The 21392-nt window shown below is 31.4% G+C and overlaps 2 protein-coding genes across 2 annotated transcripts; both read right to left on the bottom strand.

Annotated features, from left to right (window-relative positions):
- Positions 1 to 8601: 8601 nt before the first annotated feature.
- LOC117934309 lies at positions 8602 to 9228 on the bottom strand. Its single transcript, XM_034855995.1, has 2 exons — positions 8892 to 9228; positions 8602 to 8789 (listed from the first exon to the last, which is right to left on the bottom strand). The coding sequence occupies exons 1-2, from the start codon at positions 9217 to 9219 to the stop codon at positions 8773 to 8775; spliced, it is 345 nt and encodes a 114-aa protein (XP_034711886.1). The 5' UTR covers positions 9220 to 9228; the 3' UTR covers positions 8602 to 8772.
- A 9453-nt stretch (positions 9229 to 18681) lies between these two features.
- On the bottom strand, positions 18682 to 19310 carry LOC117934135. Its single transcript, XM_034855771.1, has 2 exons — positions 18964 to 19310; positions 18682 to 18881 (listed from the first exon to the last, which is right to left on the bottom strand). Exons 1-2 carry the CDS (start codon positions 19289 to 19291, stop codon positions 18865 to 18867), a joined length of 345 nt encoding a protein of 114 aa, XP_034711662.1. The 5' UTR covers positions 19292 to 19310; the 3' UTR covers positions 18682 to 18864.
- Between the last annotated feature and the right edge of the window lie 2082 nt (positions 19311 to 21392).

The raw sequence follows: 21392 nt of genomic DNA, 5'->3' as shown, positions 1-21392 counted from the left end.
AATAAACTAATTTGACTTTCTATTAAATTAGACTTAAGTTATTAACTTCAAACTTATTAATAAATTCTTGTTTCAAGTATATATATATATTTAATTCCTAAAAAGTGTTAGACAAAGAAAATAAAAGAAAACAAATATAAAATATTTTCCTTATTTGATTATCAAGGAAAACAAAAGGAAATCAGAAATAATAACACTACCTGTCCAAGTGAATTAAGATTGTGCATGGCTCATGGAAAGTACTAATTAAGGAAAACAAAAACATTTTTTTTATATTTATATTTAAATATTACAACAAGATGCAAGGAAAAAAAATATTTAAAAAAAAACCTTTATTAAAAGAATTTCCTTTTCATTTCCTTCAAAGAAAAATAAAGAAGGTTTGAGAAAATTTTATTATATTCATCATCTACATTTTCTTTCCTTCAAAAATTTCATACACTTCTTATGTGATCTTATTATTTAAGTTACTTAGTTCTATTTATTTATATATTACTTTTATATATTTGTGTTTTTATTTAACGATTCGGATTTTGTCATACGGGCTTTCAACGACTGAAATTTAAAGTTGGATAGATAATACCATAAAATTTTCCTTTTTACCTTGATCTGAATTGTTGCTCTTATAATCGCTCTCATACCATAAATGTATGTATGAGAGTGTTAGAAAAGAATTTAAATTTTATTGTCAAGAGAAAATGATTAATAGGTACAACTTCCAAGCACCCACTTGACACCCATACACTAGTGGAGGCATGTTCCAAATTTCCAACTAGGCAACTACCGACAACTTTTGCCATGTGATAATCTTGAACAAGTAGGTCCCACCACGTCAATCACTTAGCCATGTCTGAGCAAGCCAATTGTTTTTAAGTTGATTTTGAAAAAAAAAAAAAAAAAGAAAATAATTTTTTTAAATATTTTTTAAAAGAATGTAGTTTTAAAAAAAAATTTGAGAAGAATTCGATAATAAATCGAATTTTTAAAATACGATTGTAATTATTTTTTCAAAAGACAATTTCCAATTCGATATCTTCAAAAATATTTTAGGTGGTCTCTAATTTTAAAAAATATATATATTTTTTTTAAAGAATAATTGGAGTTTTTAAAATCCCTAAAATGCTTGGCATTTCTTTTTAGAACCAAACATTTTCCCAAGCATTTGAGGTTATTCACCAAAATGAATTAAATTTTTTTCTTAATCATGAGATTAATATATCTATCCTAAACAAGGGAGAAGGATAAATTTTAAAAATTAATTATTTTTATTCATTATGTTAATTTATTTTTTTTTTAAAAATAGCTTATAATATTAATTTATTTTATAAAACATATTTATATACTTCATATAAATACCTTTAACAAAAAAATATGTGAAATACTAATTTAGCTAACTGTTTGAAATTTGTATTTTATAAACTTGAATTCTTATTTTATGATTTGTTTTTTTCATATGAATGTGTGAAAATACACTTTTCTAATTTTAATAAAAGCTTTGTAGATGTTTGACTAAAAAGAAAAAAAAGAACATTGGAATAGAAGGTAGAAAAATACCAATTATTTATTTTAACTTATAAGATAAGTTATCTAATTAAAAACTAAACTTCCAATGTCATAAGCAAAAGCCAAAATTTCCATATCATAAGCCATAAATTTGATTTTAAAAAGTCAAAGTTATTTGGTAATATACTCTTATTTTATTCATAGTAAAGTCATACTAGCACAAGGAGATATTCGACTCACAAACATGGCAAGAGTAGGACTGACACTCAGTATTTAAACATGGTAACTCAAACTATATCCATATTAAACCGAGTAGGGTTTCTTCTTCATGGAGTAGTGATACCTGCAGAAAGCAACAATCAAGTTAACCAAAAACAATTAAATTAACCAATAATTTAATTGATATTCGACTCACAACAGGAGCACAAGGAGATATTCGACTCACAAACATGGCAAGAGTAGCACTAACACTCAGTACTTAAACATGGTAACTGATCAAACTATATTCATATTAAAGCGAGCAGGGTGTCTTCCTCGTGGAGTGGTGATACCTGCAGAAACCAATAATCAAGTCAATTACATCACCAGAACAAGTGCATTTTCTTACATCACCAGAACAATTACATCATCAATTAAAATATGAACAAAGCTAACTTACTCCCACACTTGAAATTTCGAGGAACTGTCCTTCCACACGCTTCAATTTTCTTAACCACTTTGGGAACACACCAAGGACTTCAATGATGGCGGCGGTTTTGGTGCTGACGTAGGGGCACACATACTCAACATGGCTCACTCGAAACCAGCAGGTTCCTCTCCTCTTTGCACTCGCTGGGACTCGTGTCTGCGCTCGCCATGTGAATATTCCCCCAAATGCATACTAAGACTGCAGCCACCAGCACCAGAACCGCCCTCATGCTTCTCATCATTTTTTTCCCCACAAGTTCAAAACATTCCTGAGGAGCAGCTGAAATATATAGAAATGAGTTGAGTACCCAAGTGGCCATGTCCATTCCTTTGTGCACAAAGTCTATGGCCATCCACAAGCCGTAGGTTATTGGGGTTAAGCTGAAGATACAATGTGTATTGCCTTTTTAGTTTTGGGTTGGTTGGAGCCCATCAACAGGGTGGAGGATGCCATTTTCTTACAATTATTACTTTGAAGAAAATTCCAAGTGTATTCTTTATGGGAAAATTTTCTTCAAATTGATGAATGGTAGTTTTTCATTTATTATTTCATTTGTTCATGTACAGAGTATATATAGAAGGTAATCACCATTCTAAGAATGGGAAAGAATGATATAAGGAAAGAACAACTAATATCCTAATATCTCAACATTCCTAATATCTCAACACTCCCCCTCAAGTTGGTGCATAGATGTCACACATGCCCAACTTGTCTAAAATTTTTTAGACCATTAGACTTGAGACTGTAGCTTTGGTGAAGATATCGACCAATTGATCTTCTGATCGAATCTTATGCAATTCCACAATCTTATCATCCAATTTCTCTTTAATGAAGAATTTGTCCACCTCGACATGCTTTGTACAATCATGAGCAATATCACATGCGGCTTTATTGTCACAAAACAATCGGATAAGTTGCCTAGATAGGTAACCTAAATCCTGTAAGAGGAGTCTTACCCATAATGCCTCACAAAATCCCAGAGTCATACCCCTAAATTCCGCTTCTGCACTTGAACGAGCGACAACATTCTGCTTCTTACTTTTCCATGTCACAAGATTACCACCTACAAAGGTAAAGTAACCAGATGTAGATCCCCTATCATCCACTACATCGGCTCAATCAGCATCAGTATATACTTCTATACTTTGATGATCAACATTTTTAGTGAACAAAATTCCCTTGCCAGGAGCATTCTTCAAATACCTTACAATACGCATGACTGCATTCATATGTTGCTCTCCAGGATTATGCATGTATTGACTTACTATATCAATGCATAAGCAAGATCTGGTCTTGTATGAGCTAAGTACATTAATCTCCCCACAAGTCTCTGGTATCTTCCCTTATCGGTTGATACTTGGTTAGGCTCAACACACAATTCCAAACATTCTTTTATTGGTGTATCAACAAGTTGACATCCCGACATTCCAGTCTCCTATAAAAGATATAAGACATACTTTCTTTGAGACAAAAAAATTCCTTTACTTGATCGAGAAACTTCAATTGCAAGAAAGTATTTCAGAGGACCTAGATCTTTCATTTCGAATTCTCTAGATAGATAATTTTGCAGAGCTTTTCTTTCTTCAGGATCATTTCCTATAACTATCATGTCATCCACATATACGATGAGTGTCGTAATCTTACCATGTTGCTTTTTCAAGAACAAAGTGTGATATGAATTACTTTGACGATAGCCAAAAGCTCTCATTGACTTTGTGAACCTTCCAAACCATGCTCTTGGGGATTGCTTTAACCCATACAATGACTTCTTCAATTTGCACACCTTTTGACATTGCTTTTCTGACACCATGCATTTTGGTGGAAGATCCACGGATAACTCGCCATGCAGAAAGGCATTTTTCACATCGAATTGTTGTAATGGTCAATCTAGGTTTGCAGCTATAAACAATAATACTCGAATTGTGTTGATCTTAGCTACAGGTGCAAATGTCTCTATGTAGTCAATTCCATAAGTTTAAGTGTACCCTTTTGCTACCAATCTTGCTTTAAATCGTTCAATACTATCATTTGCCTTGTACTTCACAATATAGATCCAACGACACCCAACTGGCTTCTTTCCTGGTGGACATTCTATGAGTTCCCATGTTTCATTCTTCTGCAATGATTTCATCTCTTCATTCATGGCTGCTTTCCACCTTGGATCAACTAAGGCTTCCTGCACACTGTTAGGAATAGCTATAGTAGATAATTGATTTATAAATGACTTATTTGATTCAGACAAATGATGGTTAGACACATAGTTGCTCATGGGATATTTGATTTTGTAGACAATTTAGGTTCATATGTGGGTTTAGAAATACCTCTATTATGAGGGTGTGGTAACCGTTTCATGAATGGATCAGGTTCCAAATTAAGAACACCCGCAATAGACGACGATTGGTTTGGTATTTCAGTGAAAACATCTTCGAACCCAAATTGTTCAGATGGTGGTGATGGTTCAATTATACCGTTTCTTCCTTCTTCTATCACTTCTTTAGTTTCTGGTTGGTCATTACTACTTGGTTCCAAAGTTGTACCACTCATATCTAACTCACCTGCTTCCTGGTTCACTAGTTCGGATTGTCCAGATTCATCCTCCTCAGAGATATGATAATCATAATCGAGAATCTGAATTTCCTTCTAGTACTCCTCTTGAAGTTTAGACTCAAATGAAGTAAACATCGAATCTTCATGAAACACCACATCCATTGTAATATACATTCGTCGAGTTGGAATATGGTAACATCGATATCCCTTTTTGTTCAATGCATATCCAACAAACACACATTGCAATGCATGGAAGTTAACTTGGTGTGTTGGTGTTTGTGTAAATGCACAAATGTCACGCAACCAAAAACACAAGGAGGTAGATTTGGGATGGTTGGAGCAACTACGACATTAGTAAGAGCTTGGAGAGGTGTATGGAAGTTAATTGAGCTGGAAGGTACCCGATTGATCAATTATACAGCAGATGTGATTGCTTCTCCCCAATAAGGTATCGGTATTTTTGCTGCTATCAAGGAAGCACGAACAACCTCTAACAAGTGTCGATTTTTTCGTTCAGCGACTCCATTTTGCTGGGGTGTATTGGAACAAGTAGTCTGATGAATGATGTCATGTCCTTCCAAATACTTTTGAAGATCAAAACTTTGATATTCTCCACCATTATCGTTACGCAGAACCTGAACCTTTGCATTGTACTGAGTTTCAATCATTTTATGAAAATTTTTAAACAACAAGTTCACTTCATCTTTGGTCTTCATCAAGCATAACCATGTCATTCTGGTATAATCATCAATAAAAGTAATAAACCAACGCGAACCACTCAAAGTTGGGACTTTGGATGGGCCCCAAACATTAGAATGTATAACCATAAAAGGAAACGAACTTTTATTCAAAATTAATGGAAATGAAGCACAATGTCTTTTAGCCAATTCACAAATATCACAACAGAAACCAGAAATATCACTCTTTGCAAACAAACTAGGAAACTATTTTTTTAAATAACCAAAGGAAGCATGTCCCAAACGTCAATGCCACAACCAAATTTCAGACTTTTTCTTCTCCCCCTCAGATCCATCTGCCACTACGGCTTGTCGTAACTTACTTGAATCCTATGACTGCAAGTCTAAGTAATAGAGTTTTCCCCGCTTAATACCACTACCAATCGTCTATCTTGTTTGTATTTCCTTAATCACACAAAATTCAGACCAAAAAATGACAATACAAGATAAGGTTGCAGTGATTTGAGAAACTGACAAAAGATTGTAATCTAAAGATGGAACAACTAAAACAGAATCCAAATTCAAAGTATCAGTAAGAGTTAAGGATCCTTCCCTAATGACTGGGGTTGTGTTACCATTGGCTGTGGAAACAATTTTTTGTGAGGAAGGTCTAAGGGGTGAGACCTGTGTAGAATCAAAAGGCATATGATCTGTAGCACTAGAATAAATTATCCATGCACTATTAATAAAGAGGTGTAGAAGTATTTAAAAACTTACCACCATAATTTGTAGCAGCTACCAATGCAGAGGCTTTCTCAGCAACATTAGCCTCTCTTTTTATTTCGGCAACAACTGCGGTCAAGGTTTTCTTGGAATTCTTCTTCCATTGATCACGATTATGATCCCACCGGTCTGGATATCCCACAATGTCAAAGCAACGACTCTTGGTATGACCAGTCTTATTGCAGTGAGTGCATTTGAAGGTTGACTTATCAATATTAGGGTCTGTCTTAGGATGGTTGGTCTTGGATTGTCCTGCCAATTCTAGGTTGATTGCTGTCGGACTATCATAGCTGAGGTGTCAGGGTTTTCAGATTCTACTTTCATACTAGCATGACACACTGCCTCTTGTCGAATCAGTGCATAGCATTCTTCCAAATCGGGAAAAGGATCTTTGCGTAGAATCTCTCCTCGAACTTGCTTAAAGTCACCATCCAATCCAGCAAGAAAGATGTGCACCCGTTGTCGTTCAATGGATTTTCGGTATGCTACAATGTCCTCAGGGTCTTTCATGACTACCTCATCCCGATGATCCAATTCACAAAAAAAATCAGTTAACTCTCCATAATATTCAGAAAGAGACCTACCACTTCGTTTGGCAGTGAAGGCTTTTTGATTCAAAGTGAAAACTTGTAATTCATCACTTCCATCATAGAAGGCCTTTGATAATGCACTTCAAATTTCTTGAGCGGTGGGTAAACATAAGTAACGCTTCATAATTTATGAACTCGTGGACATTAACAACCATCTCTTCACCTTTTGATTCTCAGCATACCATTTTTCATATCCATCTTCTGACTCTTTTGGTGGATTTGTCTTACCTTGAATGTAGGAAAGTTTTTCCCATTCGGGAATATGCATCTCCACAAGTTGTGACCAAACATCATAGTTTGATTCAGTCAAAATAATTCCTGGATTAAAAGTACCCTCAGATTGAAAAACAATAGTATTTTTCACTTTTTTCTTTTTTTATCGTGAAGGAGGGGCGATGGCTGGCCTTACCGACAAAATATCCAGGATTTCAGTTCCATGGCTCTGATACCATCTTCAAATTGATGAATGGTAGTTTTTCATTGATTATTTCATTCGTTCATGTACAGAGTATATGTAGAGGGTAATCACCATGCTAAGAATGGGAGAGAATGATACAAGGAAGGAATGATATAAGGAAAGAACAACTAATATCCTAATATCTCAACATTCCTAATATCTCAACTTTCCTAATATCTAAACATTCCTAATATCACAACAAATTTATGTCTATTCATTAGGTCGTGGTTAATTCTGTTTCAAAATTCAAGACAAATGCTCTATGGGACCCAAGCTAGTGACTTGGTGAGGTTTCTGAAGGAACTCATGCTTACGTTTCACTTATTTTTTTCATTCTGTGTGTTGAGTGCTTTGACTAGATTATTAGGAAAATCTATTAGAGCTCTTCTAGTATGTACCTTGCACAAGAGAGCCTGGAAGCAATAAAAAAATATTGGGCATTCAATCCATTTTAGGTAGACGAACAGTAAGATGTACTAGTAATACTTTGAACTTGCCTCTGTAGTTTTGGCAAAAACTTATGTTACACAATAATAAGAATAGGTAATAAAAAAAATTAAATAAAATAATAGCACGTAGATTTACATAAAAATAAATAAAAATAAAAAATAAAAAAACCCCTAAATGGGAAATATCATGGATAGAGGAGAATGAAATCCATTTTTTATTTTTTTTGAAGTTCAATGAGAGACCTATAGAAGTTTGAATAATTTTTCTAAACAACTTATGATTTAAGAAAAAAGAACTTTCATAGAGAAGATAGAAAAATACCATTTTTTATTTTTGGAATAAAGCTCTCCTTTAACTTATAACATAAGTTAATCTAATTAAAAACTAAAATTTTAATGTTATAAGTAATTAAAAAGTTAAGGTTCTGTTTGGTAACTGTTTTTTAAAGTATTTATGAAAAATGGTTTTTGAGAATAGTTTTTCACAACCATTCTCTGATATTTTGTAGAACAAAAGTTTGTTTCTAAACTTGAAATTTGTTTAACTTATTTTCAATATTTTTAAATATGTTTTAAAAATAATTTTTATATCTAATACTTTTTTTTTTTTAATCATTTTACATCTTTGTATAATTATTTTTTAAAACAGTTCTAAAAAACAAGGGAAAATAACTAAAAATAATTAAAAGATGTTATATCAAAACAACTTATTTTTATTTTTTAACAATAAACAACTTTTTAGTTGTTAAACATGTTTTCCTATTTTTATGTTTTAAAAAATAAAATACTATTCTCAAAAATAGTTTTCAAACCGACTTTAAAATTTCCATATCATAAGCCATCGATTTGATTTTAAAAAGTCAAAGTTATTTGGTAATAGACTAACAATATATCCACCAATAGAAAATACAAGAAACATGCCATTCTCTCTTGTTTTATTCATAGTAAAGTCATACTAGCACAACAGGACCACAAGGAGATATTCGACTCACAAACATGGCAAGAGTAGGACTGACACTCTGTATTTAAACATGGTAACTCAAACTATATTCATATTAAACCGAGTAGGGTTTCTTCCTCATGGAACAGTGATACCTGCAGGAAGCAACAATCAAGTTAACCAAAAACAATTATATTAACCATCATGATCTATCATCAATGGCCTCCAAAATATGAAAAAAGGCATAGAGAACTTACTCCCACACTTGAAATTGTGAGGAACTGCCCTTCCACACCCTTCAACTTCCTTAATGAGCTTTTTAAGACCATAGGCTCGAACGATGGAAGCGACCTTGGGAGAGACGTAGGGGCATATACACTCAACATGGGTAACTCGAACACACTGGCAGCAGTTTGCAGATGGGTCTTTCCCATAGAGCACTGGCCGGCACGCGTTACCAGCGAGTTTCCTCTCCTCTTTGCACTCGGTGGGGCTCATGTCTGCGCTCGCCAAGTGAATATTCCCCCAGATGCATACTAAGACTGCAACCACCAGCACCAGAACTGCCCTCATGCTTCTCATCATTTTTTGCCCACACAATCACAAAACATTGAGAAGCAGCTGAAATTTATAGAAATGAGTTGGGTACCCAAGTGGCCGTGTCCATTACCATGAGCACGAAGTCTAGTGCCATCCACAAACCATAGGTTATTGGGATACAATATGGGAATTATTTATTTTAGTTTTGGGTTGGTTGGATCCCGTCAACATGGTAGAGGATGTCATTTTCTTGAAATTATTAATTTGAAGAAAATTCTAAGTGTATTCTTAGGGGGGAAATAGGTTCTAGTCAGGTGTCCCATAATTGAAGCCAAATGCGCCACGGGACCCAAGCCATTGACTTTGGTGCTCATGCTTCGGTTATTTTTTTCCCTTATGTTTATCGAGTACTTGACGGGATTATTAGGAAAATCTATCAGAGTTTGTCTGGTATGTGCCTTGTACAAGAAAACCTGAAAACAATAAAAAATATCTTGGGCATTCAATCCATCTTGGGTAGACAAACAGTAAGATGTACTGGTTATACTTTGAACTTTGCACTGTGGTTTTACCCTATATGGCAAAAACTTAGTCCTGATGATCTTGTTTCTTGGTTGATTTCCATTTGATTATACAGACAGGAAAAGTCGCCATCCAACAGTTCAGTCACAATGAGCTTCACCTGATAAAAATCTAACTTGGTGGATTTTTGGGTGACTTGATTGCTCTGTGTTGGGGATTTCTATTGCAATACATTTTCTCATCTCCATGCATTCCATAACCTGAGGTTATCATATTCCAAGAGATGACATTGATTGAAGTGAAATTTTCTCTTGATTTATGACTGATTTATGAGGTCGTTCACATTTTTTTTACATGTAAACCAATGCACTAGCTAGAGATGGTTCCAATTCAAACTATATAACTTCTTCGTAACGAAATGGAGCGTGAGCTAATTCTTCCATTGTACTATACTACACTTGGACTTCATGGGAAAAAAAACAAAGATTTAGGCCATTTCTGGTAATTGTTTTTTAAAACAATTTTTTATTCTTTAAAATAAAAAACACTACATATAAAAATTATTTTTGAAACATATTAAAAAACATAGAAAATAGGCTAAAAACATTGCAGGTTATCAAAGAGATATTTGTTTAATAAAAATCAAAGAATGTTTTTTAAAAATTACTTTTTAGAACTATTTTCGAAAACAATGACCAAACATGGCCTAAGACTTTGTTGGAAACTGTTTTTTAAAATAGTTTTTGAAAACTTTTTTTTTAATGTTTTGTAGAGCAAAAGTTTATTTAGAAGCATGAAATATTTTTAATCTATTTTCTATGTTTAAAAATATGATTTAAAAATAACTTTTATATATGGTATTTTATTTTTAATCATTCTTCATATTTATATAATTATTTTTAAAATAATCATTAAAAAATAAATAAAAACAATTGAAAATAATTAAAATATGAACGTGTTTTCTATAATCAATGCAAGGTAAATGTATAGTCTGGTTGATCGTGATCTATTAGGAATGACTTGGAGGTAAATGTATATATGGTTGATCGTGATCGGAATGACTTGGATTAAAAAATCGCTTGGCTAGGCTTTAGCCCATGATTGGGGGTATGCAAAACAATAACTCTAACCATCAACGCAACTTGGCCTTAGATATTTTAAGTCACATATATTAATTATATACTATATATATGATTGTGCCATTTAAAACTTTTTCCAAAACTAATAAAATATAAAAATTGTTATAAAATGAAAAACAAGCTAATGAAATATAACTTGTATAGAAGATTTAGAGGAGAGAAAAAAATAATGACAAAAAGAATATCAAATGACTTTCTTACTCGGAGGACAGTCCTTACCCAAGATATGAGAAGCCTTTTATAGGCTTCACCATATGAACTCCCATTACTCATCTTTAAGATGAGCAAATTGAAGTTCATAAATGAACTTCAATATTTCTTTGGATAAAAAGATTAAAAGGGATGAAAACATCCCAAATTTGTAAAACTATTCTCCCCCCTTTTAGAAATTAAAGAGTAACCCCTTTTTTTATATAATACCCTTCAATAATTTCATTATATTACATGTATGTTTTAAAAGAAAGGGTTGCTTTTGCAAGAAAAAGATGAGGGTATTTTTGTCCAAAATGAGTATATTTTAGGTTGAAAAAAGGTGAAGGGTTAGTTTTCTAAAGTGGGGATGATTTCATCCCTTTTAATCGGTTATCCCTATTTCTTTCAATGTGGTCATTCACCACTTATTTACAACACTCCCCCTTAGATAACCACCATATTAAAAGAACATTCCTCATTAAAACCTTGCTAGTAAAAAACTCTATGGGAAAAACTATCAAAGGAAAAAAAAAAAGTACAACATTCTTATACTTTAAGTTATTCTTGATCTGTTATGACTGCCTCATCATAAACCTTGTCAGTACAAGCCAGTGGAATAAAACTTAGACAAAAGGAAAAAAGAGTGTAGTACACTAACATTCTTTTATAAGCATACTCCCTCATATGTCAATATTTGACACATTTCAATCTTGTGTATTAACTTCTTGAATGTAGAGGTTGGTAATGACTTTGTGAACAAATTTGCTAGATTATCACTTAAGCATATTTTTTGAACATCAATTTCACCACTCTTTTGGAGTTCACGTATGTAAAAGAATTTTGGTGACATGTGTTTAGTTCTATCTCTTTTAATATAACCCCCTTTTATCTGTGTAATGTATGCAACATTATCTTCAAATAATATTATTGGGTTGCCTTTGATGGAGGAGAGTCCATATGATTCCCAAATATGTTGGATCATACATCTTAGCTATATACATTCATGACTTGCTTCATGAATTGCAAATATTTCCAAATGATTTGATGATGTGGCTACCATTGTTTGTTTAATAGATCTCTATGAAATAGCAGTACCATTACAATTAAACACATACCCTATTTGTGACCTAAATTTATGTGGATCTAAAAGGTATTCTGCATCTACATATCCAAGAAACTATAGCTTTGATTCCCTTGAGTAAAATAGACCCATATTTGTAGTTTCGCGAAAATAGCGCAATATATGTTTGATATCATTCCAATGTCTTCAAGTTGGAGTAGAACTGCATCATGCTAATAAATTGATAGACAAAGCAATATCTATGGGTGTATAATTGGCAAGATAAATAAGTGCACCAATAACACTAAGATATGGTACTTCAAGACCAAGTAATTCTTCATTTTTTTTGCAAGGATGAAATTGGTCTTTTTTATGTCAAGTGATCGGGTAATCATTGGAGAACTTAAAGGATACATTTTATCCATATAAAAATGCTTCAAAATTTTCTTTGTATGTTGATTGTTGTACTAAAACTTTATTTGGAAAATGATCGATTTACAGGTCAAGACAAAAATAAATAATTAAATAAATAAATTCAAAATCTTTCATCTCAAATTCTTTTTTCAAATAACTTGTTGTTCTTGTGATCTCTTTAGGAGTCCCAACAAGATTTAAGTCATCAACACATATTGCAATAGTTGCAAATCTGGTTTCTGATTTATAAATAAAAATACATGGACATATATGGTTATTCATATATCATTTTTTAGCAAGTATTCGCTAAGGCAATTGTACCACATGTGTTAGGATTGCTTTAATCCATACAAGGATCACTGTAACTTGATCGAGTTCATGCTACAAGACTTTGTATTATTTGTTTCAGGCAATTTAAATCCTTCAAGGATTTTCATGTATATATCATTATCCATGAATCCATATAAATATGTTGTAATAACATCCATGATACACATATTGTAAGACTGTCAAGCTAATTAAGAAACAAAATGTCATTTCATCCATGAAGGGAGAGTATATTTCCTCGTAGTGAATATCAAGTCTCTATGAGAAACCCTGTGCTATTAATCGCACTTTATATCATATGATCTCATTATTCTCATTGTGTTTTCATACAAATACCCATTTGTACCCAACAAGCTTTACATCTTTAGGCATTTAGACTATAGGTCCAAAAACTTCTCATTTTGTTAATGAGTTTAACTCTACCTACATATCTTCTTTCTATTTTGGTCAATCATTTTTATGTTGGCATTTTTCCACATTTCATGGTTTGGGATCTTCATAATTTATTATGATATTAGAGGCCATTTGGAAAGTGAAAATATTGTTAATAACAATTTTATTTCAATCTCATTTTTCTCCTATGTGTACATAACTTATTGACGTCTCACAATTTTCAAGTTGTTATGCCTCTTTAGGGGCTACTTGTTCAATTTGTACCTCTTCAAGGGTTTCTTGTTCAATATGTGCCTCTTTAGGGACTTTCTTCTTTATTTTTGCCTTTTTTGAGGATATAGATTTATCAATTTTAGACTAATCAATCATTTTGATGGCCTCTTCTAGAGTGCCAAGTTTTCTTTGTGTTCTTATCTTCCACGCTTCAAACGTACCTTAAATTCATTTGTTAACTATCCTATAAAGACATCAATTTGTGTTGAAGTATTTGCAGCTAAGATATGTGACTTTGTCACTTTCTTTATATCAATGAATGTAACTGGTAATTGGTTTGCAAGATTTTGCAAATGAATGATCCTTTGAACTTCTAATTCACATTGATTTATAAAATGATCAAGATAAGACATAGTAAATGTATTTCAATTAATTTCTCATCGTGCTTCTGGAATTGGTTTTTCTTTCTCTAATGGCAGGAAAACACTCTCATTAAAATGACAATCTGCAAAGCAAGCTATAAAAACATCCCTTGTCAAGGGTTTGAGATATCTTATGATAAATGGAGAATCAAAACCTACATAAATCCTAAGTTGTCATTGGGGACCCATTTTAGTGCGTTGTGTAGGTGCAATTAGTACTTATACTACACAACTAAAGATTCATAAGTAAGAGATATTTGGTTTTTTTTCCAAGCACGAGTTGTGAAATGGAGTATTCATGGTAAGTTGTAGGTCAAATAAAAACTAAAGTTGCAGCATGCATAATAACATGTCCCTATGTAAAAGTAGGTAATTTGGTTTTCATTAGTAATGGTCGAGCTATTAATTGGAGACGTTTGATGAAGGATTCAACTAAATCATTTTGGGTATAACTATGAGCAACGAATTCTATATATTTATCCGAACTAACATGCAATAGTTAATGAATGTTTGAGAAGTAAATTCGTCAGCATTATCAAGATGTATTGTCTTGATTCGATAGTCTGGAAACTGTGCTTATAATGTGATCACTTGTGCAAGGAGCCTAGCAAATGCAATATTATGTGTAGAAAGGAAACAAACATGTGACCACCTAGTAGAGGCATCTATTAAGATCATAAAATAACGAAATAGTCCACATGGTGGATAGATAAACCCACATATGTCCCCATGTATTCTTTCTAAAAAGATCAATGACTTGGATATGGCTTTAGTAAAAGACGGTCTAACTATCAATTTACCTTGTGAGCAAGCAACACATGAGTATTCATTAGGCAAAAGAATCTTTTGGCTTTTTAGTGAATGCCAATGTGAGTATTCTATTATTCGACATATTATTGAAGACCCTAGGTGACCTAGTATGTTTTGCCAAAGGATAAAAAATTTTGGGTTGTTGAATTTTTGGTTTACAACAACATATGATTCAATAATCTTTATAGTTGTATGATACAACACAAAGGAAAAAGCTGAAAGTTTTCCCATTATAAGTTTTTTGGCCAAAAATAATAGAAGTGATGTAAAGATTTTCCACATTACCTTCATTCATGGTTTAATATGATATCCATTTCTACGAATATCTTTAAAACTAAGAAAATTTCTTCTGGATTTGCTAGAATATAAAGCATCATTTATATGGGATCTAGTTCCATTTGTTAGCATTAGGTTTGCTCTTCCAAAGCCTTCAACCAAGTTTGTAGTTCTAGATATGGTACTTACATTAGCTTTTGTTAATGTCAATTTGAGAAAGTATCTTTTATCTAGAAGAATTGTGTGTGTGGTTACATAGTCTACAAGACATTCATCATCCTCATTCATCGTGAGACCCAATAACACATGGATTTTAGATATAACTAATATTTAGAGAAAAAAAACAAAGCGTGATGTAAATAATGATATAATAAATGTAATAACAAGATGTAAATATAAGACATAATGATATATTAATTAATACATAAAGTAACATAAATCAACGCAAGTATTTTCATCGTTTATTAAATAGTCAGTTTTTTCACTAGGACCTCTAAAGAAATCAATGTCATAGTAGGTTCAGTTCAATCTGTCACGATCAGTGAAGTTCATCTCTATCTCTTTTCTTTTTGCTTTTATTGATGCTTGGTAAAGGTCGGTTAAATATTTAAGCATATGACAGGTATGTGCCAAATGCCTTTTCATACCACATCTATAACAATTGTTCCCATGGTTCTTGGGAGGTTTATTTTGTATACACCTCCCATTTTCTTGTTTTCCCTTGGTATTACTCCACTTCTGATGGTGCAATGAGGCTTTCTTTTTATGAGAATTTGAGGAATAACTACCATGAGAACCATAGTATCAAGGATGCCTTCCATGACCATGACCACATCCTTGTCCTCGTCCACATCCACAAGTTTGGGACGATATTGCAATTACTTCAGGGAATGGTTTAGATCTAGTTGGACAAGACTAGTGATTTCTCATCAAAAGCTCATTATATTGTTTGGCAACAAGAAGACATGATACTAATTCAAAGTATTTTGTAAATCTACGCTCTTAATATTGCTACTGTAGGAACACATTAGAAGCATGAAATGTGGTAAAAAAAATTAACATGTCTTGTTCTATGATTTCTTTTTTTTCTTTTTTTCTCTACATAGCCTTAATTAAGAGTTGATTTTGAACAACGCGGAGTTATATTCATTAACAGTTTTAAAATCTTACAACCTCAAGTGCATCTAGTCATATCAAGCTTTTAGGAGAATCATAGTTTTTTAGTGGTCATATCTTTCCTTCAAATCACTCCATAGAGTAAAAGGATCCCTTACTATAAGATACTTATTTTTTAAATCTTCATGGAGATGATGGTGAAGGACAATCAGTGTTTTTGTGCAATTCTACAAAGATCCTTGATTTCCTTCTTTGATCATACCTCCAAGATTCATTGCATCAAGATATATTTCAACACCAAGGATCCAAGATAGATAATTCTTTCCCGAAATATCAAGACCACAAATTTGAGTTTTGTGAGATTCAACATAGTCAAAGAACTTTAGAGATATGATAAAATAATATTATTAGAATCGGTTACAATAAATTGATAACATTAGTATAACTTTTGATTATAATTAAAACCAAATAATTTGCTTATAACTTCTAATAATATATAACATAATTTAAATGAACAAAATCAATAGTAATATAAATATTTAAACTTTATTCTATACAAACGACCTCAAGTTTAAGAATACGAGATTTACATTTAGAGCAATTCATGTTGATAATGTGTTATAAAACAAAAAAACAAACTAACGAAATATAAATTGTAAAAAAAAAAAAAAGATTTAGAGGAGAGAATGAGTGAATGAGTGAAAGAATATCAAATGACTTTCTTACTTAGGGAATGGTCCTTAGGTATGAAAAACCTTTTATATGCTTTCACAGTATAAACTTCCATTACTCATCTTTAAGATGAACAAATGTAAGTTCACAAATGAACTTCAATACTTTATTCAATGTGGTCACTCACCACTTATTTACAATAAAAATAAAATTCTAATAAATCAATTAAATTTAATTATCTCATGATATAAAAACATCATAATTACTTTTATAATGAATAATTTTATAATTAAACAAATGTATATAAATTTGAACTAATAAATAAGTCATAAACATTTTTAAACAAAAAATAATTACATAAATCATCTTTTTTTATCAAATGTATTCATGTAATTTTTTTTTTTTTTTTGTAGTAAAACAATTTTAATATGTAAATTATTACTTTTATTATTTCTTAAACTTTTTATGGATATAAATTTTTATCAATATTTTTTATATTTCCCTAAAATTTAAGTATGGATATTTTCATAAATTTTGAGGTTGTTGGGTGAATATAATATTGAGATGGTCAACTCACATTTAATATGCTAGTGAAAAGAGGACCATTGGACCCACGTGCGTGACCAACCAATGTTTTCAATTAATGTGATGTCTTCTACTTTCCCGTATTGCTTAACACATCAATGTATTATATAAGGATGAAAATTTCGACAAATACAGAAATTGTGGAAAAATATAAATATATTGATATTTGAATTTTATAAATATATCAAAAATATTGATAAAATATTAATAAATATTTTAATAAAAATATGGTGAGACAGAAATTATTTAAAATTTATTAAAATAATTATAAAGACTTTGAAGGATAAAATAAGTAAGAAAACATATGTTATAGTTAAAGTTATTTTGTAAATATAATTGATGTAAGTATGGTTAAAGATAATATTTATCAATTTTTTTTAGAAAAAAATATCTCAAATTTCTTTAATATATTTATATTCATTTAATTTAAAAATTAAAAACTGCTTTTATTAAAATATGTTTTATTTCATTTTAAATAAAATAAATAAATAAAGCCTTTTTAAGATTTATATAAAATATTTTATTTAAGATTTAATTTCTAAAATTTTATTACTTGTGATGACAACTTTTTTCTATTGAAATTAATTTTTTATATTAATAATTTATCTTATCAAATTAATTTTAATTTATAAAATATTATACGTTTATTATTATTATTTTTATATTTTAGTAATTTTTTGAATAAATTTATATTTTTAATATTTTAAAATAAAAATATTCAAAATTAAATAAAATCAAAAAGATAAATATAAAAAATTTAAGAGTAAAGTGACAGTAATTTTTTAAAATATGATTAATGAGATAAATGATGATACGTTTAATATTAAAGCTATAATTTATACATATATGATTTTTTTTTAATATTTATATTTTAATATTTAATTGTCATATAAATGATATAAAAAAAAGTCTTGTCAAGAAAATTATAGTAATGGTTTTTTATACTTTTATTAATCAATTAAATAAAATTGAAATTAAAGCAATTAGAATTAATTAATTTATTCTTTTAATAATGGACTTTAACATATTTATGTTTGTGAACATTTATTAACAAAGGTGGATTTGGCCCGGTCTTCAACCCAAGCCTTTTGGGCCGAGTTCGCGGCACAAAAAATTTGGAGTTACCACGTTGGCCAAAGTTGATCCATGTTGATTTCTCAAAATAATTGGAAATTTTCTTTAAAAATAGGTTTAAAAAAAAACACTGATAAACGAGTCGATATTTTGGTGATATTTTTAAAATTTTGCTGAAAAATGGACTGCCCAACTTTTATGGAATATCATCGTGTCGACTCTCCCCATAAGTGAAATATCTACTATATTTCACGAAATTTCAAACCATACTTATATCCACAGGCTAGCAATATATTGAAATCATTCTCTTGTTTTATTGGTAGTGGAGTTATTGGAGGTTTCTAGCTCCCACATAACACAAGGAGATAATCAAATCTCAAACATGAGAAAAATTACACCCCATTGTACAAAGTACATGAACATATATAATAGGACTTCAAACGTGATTCATAAGAAGCCGAGTAGGGTGTCTTCCTCATGGAGTGGTGATACCTGCAGAAACCAATCATCAATGGCCTCCAAAATATGAAAAATAAAATAAAATAAAAGCCGTAGAGAAGTAACTTAAACTTACTCCCACACTTGAATTTGCGAGGCACTGTCCTTCCACACCCTTCAATTTTCTTAACCACGTTGTCAACACCAATGACCCCAATGATGGAGGCGGTCTTGGGAGTGACGTAGGGGCACACACACTCCACATGGCTCACTCGAACGCGCTGGCAGCAGTCGGCAGATGGGCTGCGCCCGTAGATCACTGGCCTGCAAGCGTTAACCAGCAGGTTCCTCTCCTCTTTGCACTGGCTGGGACTCGTGTCCGCACTTGCCATCTGAATATTCCCCCAACCGCATACCACCAATGCAGCCACCACCACCACCGCCGCCACCACTGCCTCCTTCATGCTTCTCACCAATTTTTTTTCTTTTTTCTCTACAATTAGCATATAACACTTCGGAAGAGCCGCTCCAATATATAGAAATGAGATGGGACCCAAGTGAATTTTCTACTTGCCGTGTCCATTACTTTGCGCAGAAAGTCTATGGCCTCCCGGGTGGTGTTCAAACCAGAGGTTGTTGGGTTTAAGCTGCGGGTACAGACTCATATCCATAAGACTGTAACAATGGAGACAATGTCACTTTCATGATGACTATGAAGAACTTTCTCTACATGTAGTCTTTATTGATTGTGGAATTAATTTGTCTCTAGTTTCCATTGACTATGAAGAACATTTTATTGATTGGGCTTTAGTTTCCATCTCCCAAAATTCACGCCAACCTCTCTATGGGACTTTCCCAGGGGTTTCTGAAGGGACGTGCTCATGTTTTGGTCTCACTGAGATTGACATTTTCTTTTTTCTAATATTATCATACAATATTAAATAATATTGTTTGGAAAATCTTGCAGTGTTCTTTTAGTAGGCACACCAAAACCTGGAATCAATAAAATGTTCGAGATTCAATCCATCTTAGGTAGAGCGGTTGTACTTGATCTTTGTAGAGCGGTTACATACGTTTTCAAAATTAAAATCAAATCAATCATTGAACCGTATCGAATCCTAATTTATTGGTTGTATAGGTGATTCAACAATAATCAAATATAATATTAATATGCAATATCATAAATATATAATTTATATATTATAAAATTTGAAAATAAATATAATAAAAAAAAATATAAATAAATAAAGTTAAAAATCTCTTATATTTCTATCTTTAATTAAAATTATTGAGTTTTGTACAATTTCAAATTATTTAATATTTATCTAAAAAAAGTTAAAATAAATTAAATTAATATAAAGTAATGTATAAAAATAATATATTAACTTCAATTTTTTTTTCTTTTCTACGTTTTCTCATATTTTCCATCAATTTTTCCCAAAACCAAAACATAAGCTAAAAGTGGGTCTCTTGGTAATACGAGCTGATCATCAAACAACTGCAGTGAATTAGGCCCAACAGTGAAGAGTCCCAAGATTTGAGACCAACCCCATGAATGATCCTGCCATAATTCATCATAGAGATGGTGAAATGGTCAAGGCAGAGCGTCAGAGACACCCTTGCTCACCCATTGACTTAAAACAATTTAGTAAGCCCCATTGGAGAAACTAGCTTTGATTTTTTTTATTTTTTTTTCCCCTTCTTTCATCTTACAAAATGTTCTCCTTGCAACCCAAATTCCCACTTTGTCGGTACATATCTATGACCCAATCGGTGAATTCTCTCATTCCTCAAACTTTGCATCATGGCAATGAGGAACATGAAGAAATCATAGATATAAAACTGTTTGAATCAGGTTGATCAAGGTCTAGATGATGCGTTTCTCTTAAGAGTTTGAGAGTCTATTAGAGGTTATTTTTAAGAACTTAAATATGGAAAATAGTTTTCTCAATTTATTCTATATAAAATTAATGTTGATTTTATATACAATATAAAACTTCTCAAAGTATTAATATTCATATTTTCAATTGCTTTTCAAAACTTATACTATAAAAAAATTCCAAAAGACATCTTAAATTTGTTTTAAAAAGTAACTTGTTTTTTAACAAATTTTTAAAATATTTTCTTCATAAATTTTTTTGTTAAATGTGCTTTTTAATTGAGAAAATAGCTTTTATGTTCTAAAGAATAAAAAATTGTTTGGAAAAGCATGTTCCAAAGACACTTTTATATAGCAATTCCAAAACCCATCAAGAATAATCAAATTTCTAGCTCATTATATAGGTTAGAGCAATCAAGTTGTAGCCAAAAACCAAGGAGAAAAGAAAACTTACGAACTCTTAATTTGTGTTGTCTCACAAATTTGTAGGAAATTGAAGTCTTTAATAAGATTCATTAATGTGATAGTTGAAATCAGTTATCCTACTTAAAGTTGAGTTAGAAGAATTTTAGAATTTGAGAAACATTGGGAATTATTATTTATTCAAGTTTCTTATTGTTAACTAAGAGTCCTAGACTAATTATGAAGTGGAGTCATAGTGCAAGTATGATTAGTCTATTATAAAT

The sequence above is a fragment of the Vitis riparia genome, chromosome 16 (assembly GCF_004353265.1).
Source record: "Vitis riparia cultivar Riparia Gloire de Montpellier isolate 1030 chromosome 16, EGFV_Vit.rip_1.0, whole genome shotgun sequence".
NCBI lineage: Eukaryota > Viridiplantae > Streptophyta > Magnoliopsida > Vitales > Vitaceae > Vitis > Vitis riparia.
The sequence above is the reverse complement of the archived record's forward strand: the minus strand, read 5'-3'. Positions and strand labels throughout refer to the sequence as shown.